Source organism: Pocillopora verrucosa, chromosome 1 (assembly GCF_036669915.1).
Source record: "Pocillopora verrucosa isolate sample1 chromosome 1, ASM3666991v2, whole genome shotgun sequence".
In the NCBI taxonomy this organism is placed as follows: Eukaryota; Metazoa; Cnidaria; class Anthozoa; order Scleractinia; family Pocilloporidae; genus Pocillopora; species Pocillopora verrucosa.
The window spans coordinates 22,723,715-22,740,261 of record NC_089312.1 but is presented as its reverse complement, the minus strand read 5'-3'; the positions used below and the strand labels follow the sequence as shown (position 1 = coordinate 22,740,261).

General features: G+C 35.7%; 2 protein-coding genes across 3 annotated transcripts; both read right to left on the bottom strand.

Moving 5' to 3' along the window:
• Window positions 1-104: 104 nt before the first annotated feature.
• LOC131796688 (uncharacterized) lies at window positions 105-7,609 on the bottom strand. Its single transcript, XM_059114298.2, has 7 exons — window positions 7,351-7,609; window positions 4,165-4,283; window positions 3,759-3,828; window positions 2,958-3,074; window positions 2,203-2,391; window positions 1,524-1,637; window positions 105-1,112 (listed from the first exon to the last, which is right to left on the bottom strand). The coding sequence occupies exons 1-7, from the start codon at window positions 7,513-7,515 to the stop codon at window positions 930-932; spliced, it is 957 nt and encodes a 318-aa protein (XP_058970281.1). The 5' UTR covers window positions 7,516-7,609; the 3' UTR covers window positions 105-929.
• Window positions 7,610-10,544: 2,935 nt separating this feature from the next.
• On the bottom strand, window positions 10,545-16,413 carry LOC131796669 (cyclin-dependent kinase 1). Of its 2 annotated transcripts, none has more exons than XM_059114270.2 (7): window positions 16,359-16,413; window positions 15,369-15,474; window positions 14,719-14,996; window positions 13,954-14,124; window positions 12,734-12,897; window positions 12,135-12,276; window positions 10,545-11,533 (listed from the first exon to the last, which is right to left on the bottom strand). In XM_059114270.2, the coding sequence occupies exons 2-7, from the start codon at window positions 15,430-15,432 to the stop codon at window positions 11,402-11,404; spliced, it is 951 nt and encodes a 316-aa protein (XP_058970253.1). In that variant the 5' UTR covers window positions 15,433-15,474; window positions 16,359-16,413; the 3' UTR covers window positions 10,545-11,401. The 2 variants fall into 2 exon arrangements, with proteins under 2 accessions (XP_058970253.1, XP_058970254.1); XM_059114271.2 differs by having other exon boundaries at window positions 15,369-15,470; window positions 16,359-16,411.
• Window positions 16,414-16,547: the final 134 nt, after the last annotated feature.

Genomic DNA, 16,547 nt, shown 5'->3' with positions numbered 1-16,547 from the left:
TTGGCCAATTTGAGGGAAAAAATTAAAATCAATCATGAATTGGTCACTCGCATCTCCCGCACTTAAAGTAGTTTGCATGTAGCTATATATAGTAATCACGAGTATTTCAGTGTAACAATTTAATTTGTCACGGCACTGATTGAGCGTTTCCTTTTGGTTCTTAGACACTCATCAGAGGACACTTCTAGTAATTGGAGGACGGAATACAATAGAAAAAATTTGACAAGCATTAAAAAGCACTTCAGTCTGACAATATGTGCAGCACACACATCACCTACTACACTGAATGTAAATTATGCTTCGAGAGTACCCGAGTTCATCATTCGGTTTCGCTAGGAAAAATGAGGGACAAGTGTCGAGATGTTGCGCTGTTTCATGAAATACTGAACCTCACTGACCAAGGCTTAACCTGTGTGTGCTAGCACTAGGTGCTCTACCTTATTTTTATGTTATGAACCGATCGAACCAATCCTATTTAAATCATCACTGTTCGTGCCTTTGACACATATTCATCTTCTTCTTTGACACATATTCATCTTCTTCTTACAATCGTATCTGGAGCAACGCGTCTTCGGTAAAAGAAACCCGTACACCCCTGAGGAAGAGAAGCAAGATGATCCTGACTCGAGCCCGAAACTTTCGATCTCGAATTCAGCCAGCAAACCATTAGGCCAGCCACAAAAACCAGCGATTTCAGTATCGTCACAGATTCACGGTGAGAAGAGCGATACTGTATAAAATGCTTAATTCTGATAAAGAGCTAAACTGCTTTCTCCAAATGACTATAAACTTGATGTCAACATTTATTACGCCACTCCTTTCTCTATTGCCGGTATGCTTCAGTCTTCTACAAATCGAAGCTGAAATGACGAACACAATCAGTTACTGGTTTCAATCACCTCCTAGTATCCAAAATCTTGTGAACTGTTTCAGTATTCGTAAGTCGCTTTGAGCCGTTGCCATAGGTAATCATAGGCCGTTATTGGAGGATACTTCTGAGATCCATCAAGACATTCAATCACCGTGTCGTCGTCGGGGTGGACAAAAAAGGCTAAAGAACGTCTCGGAACGCGCCGGTGACACTCTTCTGATGGAATGGAAACTCGATGGCGCTGAAAAAGAGAAACCACAAGGAAAAGGAGACATGGAAGAGTAGGAAGAAACTTATTTTAACTTTGAAGTGTTCCTCTACCACCTTCTTTAGGGGTGTGGGCAGATGTTATGACCAATAGCCACCTTCTGGATACCCCCATCGTTATTTCCTTCATAACGTCACCTCTTGAATACGATTAGCCACATGAGGAATAGGAATTTATCCCTAAAATCACAATTAATCGTGTAATAAATCTGCTTCAAAAAGTTTAAATAATTTTCTCCATTCTACTGAAGGCAGAAGTATTGCTAGTCTAGGTAAAACCATTCTCTTTAGAAAAATTAGTATTTTTTACACAATCCCACCCCTTTTATGCGGCCACAATGATGGTAATATCAACAGGTTTCTGTATCAGCAGGTATCTCCTTACCGTTGACTTCAGCCGGTCACCAGTCCACCTCTGCATGAGGTCTGCTACATTGACCACTATTGCTCCTGGGAGGGGAGGGGCAGGTACATACTCTGAACATCCAAGAGGTAAGACCTGCCAAAAGGAGTTAAATTAATTTAAAATCAGGGTACTTGATATTTCCATGAGCCACACAGGGTTTGAAAATTTTATGTGTAAACATTTTATGATTGACTTTTGATCCAACCAGGGGTTCCCTGGGTTAATCAAAGCTATAACAAAATTCTCTAACGTTATTGGTTATCACCAGCCCGATTTAATCACTAATAGGACAGTGTGCATGTCTTGCCTGTAGAAGTGGACGTTTTGCGTCATGTGCGCTTGCTGTTGTCGTGCATTTTTCCGAGTATCTGTTGCTTTTTTTATGAAATTGTATAATCGATGTTTAGTTTCTTTCTTAAATTTTGCCATAGTTTTGATTAATTGATCACGGGGCTGAGTGGAGTTGTCCGATTTTGTTTGTCACTAGTATGATTACAGACCAAATTGGACTCCACTCAGTCCTATTAACATTATAAATGGTAAGCACTTGTAGTCTTTGCAAGAGATATACTGCAACAAGGGAGAATCATTTTGGCAAAGAGCTGATTAGCTTTAATGAAAGGACCCTTCAAGGTATAAGAAGTAATAGTTATGATACCTCAAGTCCCGGCATGTTATCTTGAAAGAGGAGAGTGATTGATCCATAATCAGTGTGTTCTCCACAACGGATTTGTCCTGGTTTAATTATCTTGTCTTCAGGAAGGCATGGGTAGTGTAACAGTCGTAAGGTGGTGCAGTTCTTAGAACTGGCCATTATCTTGTGAGTGTTTGTAAAAACATCTGGATCCTATGAAAAAAAAAAGATTGCAGAATTTTCTCTGATGTACCTGACCCTTTAACTCCCAAGATCTAATTATCAATTCTCCGCTCTAGTAGCTTCACATTTCCATGTAAATTTGTTGGGAGAATTTGGTGTTAAATCAAGATAACCACTTTGATCTGATAAGTTTGAGTATTCTCATTCCCTGTTCACTAGACAATTTATGGATATTATGGGAAGAAATTAAATGTTATTCACTTCTGGGATTTACAGGGTTATTAAAAGGAGGCCATATTCAAAACCAAGGTTAACTGATGAAAAAATTTATTTTTTTTGCTGTTGAGATGAATGTACAATGAGTTACATTTTCCTTCAAATATGAAAAAATAGTAATGATCACAAATGTTGGTTATCCAAGAGTTTATATCTCAAATGACTTTTCACCAATTCATTAATTTTAACCCTGGTTGCTCTTCCATTTTCAGAAATTAAGATTGTGTCCCTTAAAAATCCACAGTCTTAGTTGTAGGCCTGATACCCTGTTTCAATTAAGACATTTCAGCACATTTTCACAGTATTACAGTCTGTAGCACCTCAAGTTGCAGCCCAAGTGCCATGATGTGAAGGATTTTCAAAGACAGGTCAACACAGATATCAAAGAAGGAGGCAATCTCATTTTGGAAATTTGGTACTTCATCATCTGGCCATGCCTATAATATAGGTCAAAGAATGCAAAGATTTGTAAGGTTATCAGAGTGAATAGTCAAAGAGCAATTATAATACACTGAGTTATGATATGAAGTGGCATCTGGTATATATGGTGAAATCTTAACCCTTTAACTACCAAGATCTCATTAGTAATTCTCCTTACTGTCTACCATACAGTTGTTGTGATGTTAGTTTGGAGAATTTGGTATTGGATCAACTAATAATCCCCTTATTGATATTTTTCTTTTTTCTCATCCCTTGTCTGCCTCAAGATTGTCTTGATATTGTACGGAGAAATTCTGTCTTGGTCAATCAAGGTATTTAAAGGGTTAAAGGATAACACATCATTCATCTTTTCCCTTAGCTAATGTCTTCATTTGTAACTATTTGAACATGAATGATAACTTGATGAATAACCAACTACATCTGGCAGATGCTCAGTACAAAACTGATTGAAGGCACTGAGTTGAAATTAGAACAATATCTGTTTAAGTAATTAAATATTTCTTGTGCAATTTGGAATATATAAGATTACAATTTGCTTTCACTTGGACAGGCTTGAGAAAGTTTTCAGTTGTTAAAAAATGCTTTCGTGCTCAGATATTTCAAATTATATTTAAAATCACTTGATTATCTGTATCTATACATACAAATTTCTATCTACTTAAAAAAAGAGATGGCCTTACACGCTGATGAGTTTGAGGCTCTGTTATGTTAAAGGCTTCCTTGTGATCAGCAGGTCTGTCTGGACTAACTCTGATAACAGACAAAAGGCAGAAATGTACTTGCATTCATTGAGTAAACTTGAAAACATATTTCAGCTCACACCTTGAAGGGTAAAACTCAGTTTTCCTAGTAGAGCTTCCATCTGGGAAACTGTCTGCTTGTCGGAACAGATTATGTCTGCAGACAAATACTTGAGCATATTTTGGTGCCACATGAAAGCTTTAATTTATGTTCATTTATCGAAATACAGTTAATACTCAGTAATTCATTGATCTCTTGAATTTTGCATAAATCTTGAAAATGAGAGAAGACATTTTTCATGCCACATTGTATCAAACCAAAAAAAAAATTTGAGAAACACCTTACTTTTCTCTCTCAAATGCCACCCATCCATGACCACTACCACTGGCCGGTCTCGCATATTTCTGCTTCACAGTAGGATCCAGTTGGAAAAACTCATCACATAACTTGAAAACTTTGTCAATCTGCAAAAAATACCAACTGAGCCTATATAATGGAAAAATAGTTTCTCAAAAAACATGTGCGCTACTCTGTGTAATAAGATCATGAATGTTGATATCATTCCTCATTGATAATTTTATCTATACATCATGAATATTTAAATTCATTCTATGTTGTGTTGATGATTTGTTAAAAAATAAAACCACATAAAATGGGATCCTTCTCAGTGTAAAGCCAGAAAAACAATCCTTTCAATAATTCAACAAAACCTATTAAAAGCATGAGATTCTGCTCAGTAGAATAATCAGTATTCAGAAGAGCACAAACAAGATTTTTACAGCAAGAATCCTTTTGAATGTGAATGTTCAAAAAAGCAAGCTAAGGAGCAATAAAAAAACCAATAATCATTCTTGGGTGAAAGACAAAACTTATTTGAGAAGACTCAAAATTGACATTCTTCGCTTGAAAACAAATATTGGGTCTACAGGAAGAAATGTAATTGTTCTCGTAAGCTTGCTTAAAATATAACATAAGTATTATCATGAAAGGTATTATTATCTTACGAGGAGAATATTGTTTCATCTCAGAGGAATACCTTATTCACTGGATCTTAACCAAAGAATGTGTTTTCTTGGGAAAAAAATGTATTCTTCCAAACAAGAATGCAAAATACATGTCTTTGAGTTTCTTGGATTACATAATTACAATGGTGATGCAATCCCCTCCAGAAATGTTAACATTGCAAAATACTTTTCTCTCTCTCTCTGTTCATTCATGTCATTCATTTTGTTCATCTTAAAATTTATTTTATTATGCATTTATTTTTATCATTTGTATAACCACCTGACATTACTTTGATCACAATAGTAATGCAATCTTGTGTCATTTGCTCTTTGGAAATTGAATACAAAAACAGAAAATCAGGGCATGAAACACCCCTACAAAATATCCAACTTTAATTTTAAGTACCCTCTGAAAAAGGTTAACGCCTCTTCTAAATCTCTTGGGTAGTCAGTCCTATTTGGACTATTGTTATCTGAAGGCAGAACTGTTCATGTTTTTTTATCTGCTTCTGTCTCCTTTAGGTAGTTGGTCATTTTAGACTGTGCAATTTTATGTTAAGACAAACCAAGTTTGGGTATGGATCTTATATAAATTAAAATGTACTGGTATTGATTGTATATTTTTCTTTGCATGTTGAATTTTACATTAGCCATGGAAAACCCTGTTGAAAAAGCCATATTTGTTGTGGTAAAAACATTACTTTTCCTCTTGCCATGAACAACCAACTCAAAATCAACAATATTGTAAGTGCATAACCTGTTGAATTTCTCTCTGGTGATTTTGCCATCATTGTTGTTTTCTGGGAAACCGTCTGCTTGGAACAGATAATGTCTACAAACAAGTCTTTGAGCATATTATGGGGCCACATGAAAGCTTTAATTTGTTCATTTATTTGAAATACAGTTATTCCTCTGTAATTCATTAATTTCTTGAATTTTACATAAATCTAGGAAACAAGAAAAAAATTCTTCATGCCACATTGTATCACCAAAAAAGAGTTTGAGAAACACCTTACTTTTCTCTCTCAAACACCACCCATCCATGACCACAACCACTGGCTGGTCCTGCATATTTCTCCTTGAGTAGTTGGTAATTTTAGACTGTGCATTTTTATGTTAAGACAAACCAAGTTTGGGTATGGATCTCAAAAAATTTAATGTACTTGTCTTGATTGTACATTTTTCCCTTTGCATGTTGAATTTTACATTAGCCATGGAAAACCCGGTTGAAAACACCATATTTGTTTTAGTAAAAAAATTACCTTTCCTCTAGCAATGACTAACCAACTCAAATTCAGCAATATATTATAAGTGCACAACCTGTTAAATTGTCTTTCTGGTGATTTTGCCATCCATGTCACTTTTGTCTTTTTAATGTAGGTGCTGCCCTCAAATCTTGTAGATATTTCATTTACAAAAAAAAGTACTGAATTAATGGTTAAAATAACCTCGTGACACATTCCATCACATTTACATTTCCAATTGTAACCTTTGAGATAAAATTTTAAAGCTCCTACAAAACCAATCTAATAATGACATCTTTTATTGTCAAAAATAAAATATGGAAGTTTTAAGGAGGATATTTAGATGCTTGTTCTTATCCTAAAAAAAAAAAAATAAAATTAGAGAGTTCGTTGAGAGTAGTACATGCTTTGTACTGGCCTTGATTACATCAGTTCAGTTTTTTTTTCTTTGCAGCTGGTAAAAAAGCATTTAACTAAACTAATTCTCAATATAAGTTTGCATTGATTACAATCATTTTGGTTCATTAGCCTCCTTTTACATTGACCCTACACTGGGAATACTTAAAATTAAAGTTGGATAATAAAGCCATGTTTTGCACCTGGATTTTATGTTAAATTTCATATTCTTTTTTCTAAAGAGCAAATGACACAACTTTCCATTACTGCAATGATCAAAGTAACTTTAGGTGTTTTTACAAACCTTTTCTGCATTAATAAATTTGATGACTAACATAATGAATGACTTGATTGAACAGCTTGGAGAGCCGATAAAGAGTTTCACTATGTTTAAGTTTTTTCCAGGGATTAAAACATTAGTGTTCGTAAACCAGGCCTGGAAGAAAGACAGAGACAGAGAGACTAGGAAGCCGCTAGAAGACCCATAGACCCATAGAGAAATAGAGACCCAGAGATTCCAGAGACCTAAAGACCCTACTAGAGACCCAAAGACCCAGGGACCCATAAACCTAGAGACCTACAGACCTAGAGAGCTAAAGACCTAGAGAACTAGGGACCTAAAGACCAACAGACTCTAAGAGACCCTGAGACCCAAAAAATCCCAAGACCCTAAAGAACCACAAATCCATTTGATTGACGATACAATTTGTGACATTACTTATGCATTTTACACCACACAATTGAGCCCAGATTTCTCCTTCAGAATTGTAATTCTTCTCTGAAGACGAAGAATCAGAACTTATTAATTCTTCCTTGAGGAGAGGTGAATCTTTCCAAATAATTTAATTTCTGTTCAAAAGAACTAAACCTAAGAATGAGATCCTTACCTTTTCCCGTGGAATACCGTGGTTTTTAATATAAACGAATCCAACCGTACAGAAAGCCCTGTATATTTCATCTGCGAGCTGTCTGATTTCTAATGCGGTGGACGATTCAGCTGTTTTCCCCAAACACATGGCGCTTAAGTCGATGATTGGTATGGTTGACTCCATGGCTGCTTGAATCCCTGTTAATAATTTAAAATGTGAAAATGGAAAGTCATCGCTAGTAATCCTTTAGAAGATGATGATGAGCTGCTGATATTAATATTGGAAGTCTCACGTTCATTCGGGTGTGTAAGATTCACGAAACGTCCTATAAAGATTTAGTAAGACGACTTACATTGATCAAAATTCGCGCTCGATTTTTTTTCCTCGCGCTCGATTTTTTTTCCTCGCGCTCGATTTTTTTTCCTCGCGCTCGAATTTCTTGCTTTTTTCGCGACTTTTTCCCTAACTTTTTTCTCGACTTTTTCAATCGCTGGTCTTACTCGTCACAGGCTCATTCCTGCACGAAGGGGAAACATGACCGACTTAAGCACAATCGGCCCAAGCTTCAGTTGGGAGATGATTAAGTCATGGCGAAATTATAAGAGTTTGTATGGGAGCATTTACGACCGCTCTTAGGAATAAAACAATACGGTCAAATTCTCAATAAAAATACATAAATGGATTCTTTTCAACATCGTAAGCGGTTAGATAACAAGCAATGCATTGTGGAAGTAAGGTGAGGACGGTAATGAGGGAGCAATGTTCCAGCTAATAGGGGAACCGCATGATGTTCTTAGATTTGTATTCTTAAAGAAATTTAGATGATATTAGTATCATCTACGACAGTATTTTGGGTTTGCATTTGAAAATAATCCAACTTGAAATCAAGAAAACAAATGAGAGAAGATAATTATGTAAAATAATTTTTTCTGCTCTGCCTATTCCTGAAGACACGCATTGTAATCAGTCAATAACAGTCACGTTTTACTTATGTGTACTAACGTCCCATCTAAAGTGCTCCTAGGTGCTTCATACTACAGAAATCAGGTTAAGCTCCTGCCGCATGGGCCTCCTTGGCTCGTATGCTCCTTCACCTTTTTAACTAATTAGTAATTATTCATTTCATGCTTTCTTATTGCATAGACTCGTCAGAATTCGGAGGGTGCAGGTTGTGTCTGATATGATTGAAGTGTTTAAGGATCCATCATTTATGGCAGCTCAACTAAAAGTGCACATGCACATGGCCAAGAAGAAGTCGGAGCAGATGAAAATGGAGTTTTCAGGGACGCACTGTCAGCGTTCTAGACAGCATTTGAGAATTCCTGCACAGTTGGAGAAGATAAACGACATGACTTTCAAACTCCAGAGAGAGAAGCCATTGCTAGACTCCTTGAATTGTAAAGTTAAATAGGGCATTCCTGATTGCTACACTTTTTGGGGAAAGCGAGGTGACACAGCAAGTGCTACTCGATTCTTTCTTAGCCTATTTGTCTAGGGATAAAAGGGCTTTGGTTGTGCATGCTTTTGAATTAACGGTTCTTTGGATGAACACAATGACGAGTGGCTTGATTTCTTATATAGATTCGAATATAAGCGAGCTCCAAAGCCTGAGCAGGGATACAATTTTAGAAATCGCTCACAAAGAGCGAATACAAGCTTGTCAATACATTATTGACATGACATGAGCCATAACGTAAATTGAAGACAGCCACCCTTAACTCCACGGAAAACTTATAAATTTATTAACTAGAGCCATTCCAACAAACAAAACTGATGAGGTGATCGATCTCCTTGAAGTTATCCCACAACCGCAAAATTTTGCCTGGAGAAAATGTCATATTCTACTTTAAAAATTACCTGAGAGAACTAGATATTGAGAGACTGACACCATATGTTTGGACAAAATTAAGGTTACTTTCACTAGTCTAGATGGCTTTGAGAGGCGTCCCACTGCTCATGCGTGGGCACCATCGGTATCTTTAGAGTTGCCCTCAACATACTAAAACTTTGCAGACTTGAGACAAGAAATGAACAGCATCATCGACAGTGAATTCTGGGAAATGAACATTGCTTAAAACTGCTCTTTACATGTTCTTCTAGTTGTTCCAGTTAAAAAAACTGTATGTATAATGTTTGGCCCTAGTAGGACACTCCCACTTTAATGACACTGCTTTTCAGATTCCCTTTCTCGTTCAAACTATAATTAATAACGAACATATTATTGACAACAAAATATTTTTCCTTCATGGCAATGTTATTGTATTCGCAAGATGACTCCACAAAGGAAATTTATGTCTACACCGTCAGGATCAAGAATTTTTAGGAGGTTCCTGAGAGTATCTTTGTCAACACAAAGGCCGTAGACCCGTGAGTCTTTGGATCATTTACACAATTCCATCTTTATGCATCCACCAACCTCTCGGAGACTACTACGATTTTTCCGTCGCCCAAGACCACGAGACTTTAAAATTCTCTTCAATTGGCGCATACTAAAGTAAAACCCGTGGGTTAAAATAAGAAGCAAGATTTCTTTGTAATGCATTCCCAAATGAAAATAACTCTCAGTGATATATTGCCTTGTTGTAAGATAGGCAAGTATGAAGGTAAAACTACCCGACACTATGACACATTTATAATAATAATAATAATAATAATAATAATAATATTAATTAATATCTATATTGCGTATTTCCATGAAAAATAATAAATGCTCATTAAAACATTTCCAGTGACAAATATAATAGTGATAAAACTAAAACCAAGAATCAAACTCGCCATCTCTAAGTCTTTCCATTCCTTCTCACTACGCGGGAATAAGGATGCAATTTATGATCAGTGTTTGAAAAAGTCGCGAAAGAAGTCGCGAAAAGAGTAGAGAAAAAAATTGAGGAAAAAAAATCGTACATAAATTTTGCATGGCACCAATCGGGCTCCGGAGACAACAGCAAAAATGATAATAACTTAAACAAAAACCGGAGAATCATCGTACACTTTTGGTGACTCCTTGGGAGATGATGAGTTGCTAGCTCTAGCTAATCCAATATCTTCACGGCATGTTTGTGACACGTGTTAGCTACGTGATATTGAAATTGTTAGGTGAGAGTCCCTACATTTTCGATCTCATAACTCAGTGTTTTACTAGAGATCTGAGCTAGCTGACCTCCAATAACATAATTTATTTCAATAATTGTCACAGAGTTTCGTTTTATAAATTTTTTTATTATAATCTGATAGTGTTGGAAAAAAGTATCAGTAAGTACACTTTCAGTAATAGTGAACTGCAATACAAAAACAGTACATCAAAGCTAGCACAGGAGAGGTAAGTAAAAATTGAAGGTAACATTCTTGATATTTTTAAAGATATTAGGCAAATGGCAACTATTTACACTAGACAACTAAAAGAAAAATTTCTGTAACTCTGAATAGGAAAATGTATCAAGCTGCAAGTTACCCTCATCCTCATGGTGTTTATCTGAGGGAGTTATTGCATTGTTGCACTCAGAGATCTGATAGAGTTCCTCTAATTTGCCTCTTACTTAAACTTAATATGGATATTTTGTCTTTAATCCTTCTAATTAAATGTAAAATTTGCAAAGTTAATACAGTATATACAAATTATAGCAACAAAAATATTTATAAAGCAGCTGTTATTGAGTGTTTTAAAACAAAACACATTTCAAGGCTATTAGAAAAGATTTAACATGATCATTGAGAAATGTGGTTCAAGTTCAAGGAATGGAAAACAAAAGAAGTTGATTTAATAATTATGTACATTGAACTAAGTACCTCTCCAGGACTGATTGTATTTAGAAAGTTACTTTGTCATGTAATGAGATTGTGAAGCACAGGCTCTTAGAGCCATTAAATTAACACTAATCAGTAATAAAGTGAAACAATTCCCTTTTAAAAATACATGAAATGTAACATGTGTCATTTTCTAATCAGTTTTAGCACTTATGTCTACAGATAACAAAAAGGCTGATTAATTCGCTGAGAAAATTTTGAGTTCTTTACACTAGGCAAAAAAGAATACTAAGAGTGTGATTTATAGAAAGTGTAGAGCTCTGTTCTAAAACATCATTCCATTCATTGTCATTTCTTTGGTGGCAGGAAGTGTTGACAAGTCCAAGTCATTGAAGTAAGGATGATCCAAAGCTGCTTTGGCTGATATTCTTTTAGCAGGATCATATTTGAGCATTTTCTAAATCAAAAAAGGAAAATAAACACTCTGGCTTTAAAAGTAAACTTTAAGACTGTGTTATCAGTGGTCTAATGGGGTTTTAAGGCCTTTTGTCTTTTGAGATTTCATAAATAAGACTTGTAGGGCTATAATGTAGCCACAGGCAGCAATCCAACCAATTAGTGAAAAAAGCTATTGAAGACACAATCGATACCTCAAAGCCTCATTATAATAAGCTGTATTGCACATTCCATTAGCATATATTTTTTAGCAACAAAAATGAGCTTACACTGAAAGTTTACTACTTTGTTCCCTAAACAGGCAGAATTTTACTAGTTTTTTGAGTAAATTTCTGATTACTTTTGAGCAAGTAAGTTTCTGTCTTCAACTAACTTTTCCTCGTTGATTCAACAAAAAATCTTTCACTAATAATACTATGGTGGAATATACCAGACCTGGAGGGTGAATAATCATAAGAGATGTTTAATCTATTGTCATACTTTCCCGTGGCAAAAAAAAAAAAATTGACCACCAGAGCATGCAATTACTGAATAGGATTTAAAGAATGCAAGAGCTGAAACAATGATGAATGTGGTAAGCCAAAGTAATAAGGAAGATGTACCTCTAAAAGATCAAGCCCATTATTATCCAACTGTGGTACTACTTTCCTTAGTCCTTCTCCACTCCATTTAGGAAAGTTTGGTTTGTAATCAGGAAGTTGTAATACTCCAGGCCAGTTCTGCTCTGTTGGTGTACCTAGGATTCTTTGAGAAACAAGTGACACAGTCTGTAAGAATCACAGGGCTCAGAACAATTTAGGAACAGCTACACTCATGTTGGCCATCTGAAGATGCTTTAGCATAGTAATGTAAGAGACCATTTAGAATGACACGCAAACCAAAGACTAGCACATTTAGGTCAAATCTCTTCTGGTGGCAAAGTGTTTGCAATGCAGCTGTTGTTTTTAGCCTCAGAAAATATGTGTACTTATAGTATATGATACATAAAAATACAGGTGGTATAACCATATAACCATACAGTAACTATGAAATAAGCATGATGAAAGCCTGTCTTATCAACAGTTGAAACTTTTCTCAGTGTTTTTGAGCGATTCTGATTCTGTGAAGCCTTTGAGTGAAGGAGCCAATTTTGTAGCAGAGTATCATGCAGATAGAGGCTGGGGAATTTAAAATAATGGATTTCAGGGAACTGCATACAAACCTGAAAATACGGAAAAGTTGATCAATTTCTGAATCACCATGAAACAATGGTTTCTTTGTAACCATCTCTGCAAATATACATCCTACACTCCAGATGTCAATTGGACATGCATACCGCTGGCCTCCCAAGAGAACCTCAGGTGCACGATACCACAGAGTTACCACCTAACATAAAAAATATTTTAAGCAAATTTTTCAAAAGAAAAAAAATTCATAAATAACTATGTTCCACATGCAAAGCAAATCACAAAAAATCTTGAAAACATAAATTCAAATGAATACCACTTTGAGACCAGCCTATATTTTAATATACATTTTGGTAAAAAAGTTGGCCAAGACAGGGTTCAAAATAAACAGAGATGCATGGTCAGCAATGGTTTGTAAGGTAAGCATAGAGAAGACATAAATGCTACAGTTGAACTTTAGATCACAAATGCCTCATATCATTGTCTGTGATAAGAAGAAATATGATTTATATCCATCAAGTAAAATTTCAACATATTCTGCCCAGGGAAAAGGTGAATTATCTCATAGTTATTAAAAAACTAGCAGAAGGTTTTGAAGTCAATGAGTCCTTTTTGCACTGTTGTTTTTCCTATTTATCTACTTATGTACTAAAAACTTACCAACAGTTAAATTTAACATAAACATTATTACAAAATCATTCTAAACAAAAACTTATTGAACAGGTTATTTTATCAAAGTATAGCTGTTATTTGATAAAACCACCTTCTAGGCAAACAGCATCAAGAGGGCTGAAAGCTAACAGTGGAAGGACAATTGTTTTAGAGGAGAATCACTGAGGTCAACTGTTAACCCTTTAACTCCCACAAGTGACCAAGACAGAATTTCTCCTTACAATATCAACACAATATCAACCAGATAAGTGATAAGAATAAAGAAAAATATCAATTTGGGGATAATTAGTTAATCCAATACTAAATTCTCTGAACTAACATCATATAAATTGTGTAGTTGACAGTAAGGTGAATAAAAAATTTGATCTGGGAGTTGAAGGGTTAACGTAAAACCATGATTTGGGATAGACCTTGTGTAAATAACTGGCTGCTGGAGTTCTATGGGTTCAGAAAACCCCATTTTTATGATGATTTTCTAAAGGGTTTGAAATTGTGTTGTTTTTCTCTTACTAGTACATGTACATGAAGTCTGTGCTCCAAAGACAACAACTGCAAGATTACATACAAAGTTGACTATTCCTACCTCATGAGTGTAAGCTCTTACAGGGATTCCAAACCCCCTCCCAAGGCCAAAATCAGCTAACTTGATGAGCCCATGCTCATCAATCAAAAGGTTCTGGGGTTTCAGATCACGATGCAAGATTCGGCGACTGTGGCAAAAGTAGAGGGCATTTGTGATTTGGTAAAGGTAGCTCTGTAGGAAAATCAACGTCAGATATTAATTTATTTTACACATGTCACATCAAATGTCTTTATTCTTCAATGTACCGGTACACTCCTGTAAATCAAGTCACCTCACCAGTCCAACATTTCACAATATTAGAAAAATAACACAAGTTGCACATTAGATCACTCATTTGTTCTCTCTTATCATACATTCCATCTTAGAAAATTATTTTCATTGGTTTCATCATTGCACCCAATTAAATTTTGAATTTTTCATTTTCTGCTATTGCAAGTTTTAATTTGACCATCATCTTTACAGACAAAAACTTGAAATTAATTTGACTTCAGCAATGTTGACTTGAATGCTACCATCATCTAGCACTAGCGCCATTCAAACCAGCTTGTGACTGAACTGGCCAGCATGAGTAAATATTACCAATAAATAAAGCAGTCCCTACTGATGTTGTTAACTTTATTTTGGGAACTCTTATGCACTTGTTCTCATATAAAGGCCATCTAAGAATGCACTGAAGGCCCATTGCCTCTATTAGTGAAACAACAATTGTCAGTTTCAGCTGAATGACACATGCATATTTGGTACTGAAAACTATCATAAGCATACCTTGATTAACATATGGTCTAGCGATCCTTTTGTTGAGTCCAGGTGCTTCTTAAGATCACACAGTAGAAATTCAAACACCAAATATAGTTTAGAATCTTCATGTAGAACATTTTCTAGATTGACAACATTGGGGTGTCCATTCAGTTCCTTTAACAATGAAATTTCACGCACTGCTGTGCTTGGAATTCCTTCATCAGCTAGCTCAAGTCTAATTTTCTTCAATGCAACCAGCTTGTTATTCCTGTTATTGCGGCCTTTGTACACAACACCATATGTGCCTATAATGAGAGAGTTTGCATGCAAGGTAAATTTCAAAATGACAACTGCGATATAAAAAAACTTAAATCTCATATGTTGCTATCAAAAAGAGTGCTCTCCTTTGAGGTGGGTCACGTCTACATGTAGATCAGTGATTACAATGTTGTAATTGCAACACATGGAATCAGGACAAGAATTCAAGCCCTGAGCGTATTATTTGGCTAACTTGATGCTTCTCCAGATCAGGCTACAGAAAAGCATATCAAAACCCCTCAATAAGTTTAAAAGTCACATCTTAGCCACAATAAAGCTAGATAAGCAAAAAAGTTTTCTTTAAGCATCATTTTGTAACTCCCGTTTAAACTTCTTTCATCAAACAGCTGTTTCATTACCTTCCCCAATCTTTTCTATCTTGGTAAATTCTGACATCTTCATTTCGTCAGTTTTGGATCCCATTCTCAATTGTGTTTTCGATTCCCTGAATTCAGAGAAACCTACCTACAAAACAAGATAACAAATCAGTAAAAACATACTTAAAACGGAATTACACATGCATCAATTTTTTTCAATCACTTAAAATCTAAAAAGAGGTCAAATCTAGGGTGAACTAACATCTAACAACTTCACAAATAATTGTTTTTTTTGTCGTGCACATCAGTAAGGGTAACTTCACGTAGAGTGGTTTAATTCGACCGAAAGTATAACGCTTTTCGCCAGCCTCTGCAATAAATTGTGCGGTAAATATCGATTTCGGCTACAGCGTGTTTGCAATCTTGTTGAACGGCCATCCCTGTGGTAGATCGCAAGCATACGCAGGGTATGTATCAGCGTGATCTACAGCATATTCGAACTTCAGCCATAAAACGTGCGCGCGACAAATTACAGTGTAGCTCCCCATCGCCGGAGCGGATACTATTTTTCCAAAAGACATACCGTTAAAAAGCAAAATTTTTTTTTTCCTGCAAAATCGATGCAACAGTCAATAAATGTTACTTTAAAAAATCTGAAATCTACATTTCAAAGTGTGCTAAAGTTGTATTCCTAAACTGTAGTTGCGAATAACTTTGTCAGAAGGGATAATACTTATCGAGCTTGCATGCATAGCTTATAGGGTCTTCAATTCTAACGAGTGAACCTATACATCGAGAAATCGGAGTTTACGGTTGGAATTCGGCTGGCTGAAACGAAAGTCCACAAAAGGCGATGGTTAACGGAAAAAAATTAAATGCCATTTATCATTGGCGAAGGAGGTTCTCCTGATTTGAAATGAAAACTATAACGACCACCGACTGCAAGCCTTAGTTACGTAAAAGGTATGAATGATAAATCGTGGCAAAAAGAAGATAGTTAGATATTCAACTATAAAAGAGATGTTGACAAACCTTTACGAAGCGTTCCCAAGATGAAGGCCAAGTGCGTGCTTCCGCAGATTTGTATTTGAAAATAGCGGCGTTTGAATATTATTGACCAATGAGATCCCAGAATTTAAATTCTTTCTCAGGTCACCACGGACAGCTTCAAGGCAGACCATAATAAAACACCAGCTATAATTGGATGATAACTTAAAGCGT

What these genes read in the sequence shown, in the direction of transcription:
- LOC131796669 (XM_059114270.2), bottom strand. Translation starts at nt 15,432, where the DNA reads ATGGGATCCAAAACTGACGAAATGAAGATGTCAGAATTTACCAAGATA. An exon ending in TAAGAGCTTACACTCATGAG is followed by an intron (nt 12,898 to 13,953) that starts GTAGGAATAGTC and finishes TTTTTATGTTAG; the next exon opens with GTGGTAACTCTGTGGTATCG. An exon ending in ATGGGCTTGATCTTTTAGAG is followed by an intron (nt 11,534 to 12,134) that starts GTACATCTTCCT and finishes TTTTTGATTTAG; the next exon opens with AAAATGCTCAAATATGATCC.
- LOC131796688 (XM_059114298.2), bottom strand. Translation starts at nt 7,515, where the DNA reads ATGGAGTCAACCATACCAATCATCGACTTAAGCGCCATGTGTTTGGGG. An exon ending in ACGGTATTCCACGGGAAAAG is followed by an intron (nt 4,284 to 7,350) that starts GTAAGGATCTCA and finishes TATTTTTTGCAG; the next exon opens with ATTGACAAAGTTTTCAAGTT. An exon ending in CACTTGGGCTGCAACTTGAG is followed by an intron (nt 2,392 to 2,957) that starts GTGCTACAGACT and finishes TTTTTTTCATAG; the next exon opens with GATCCAGATGTTTTTACAAA.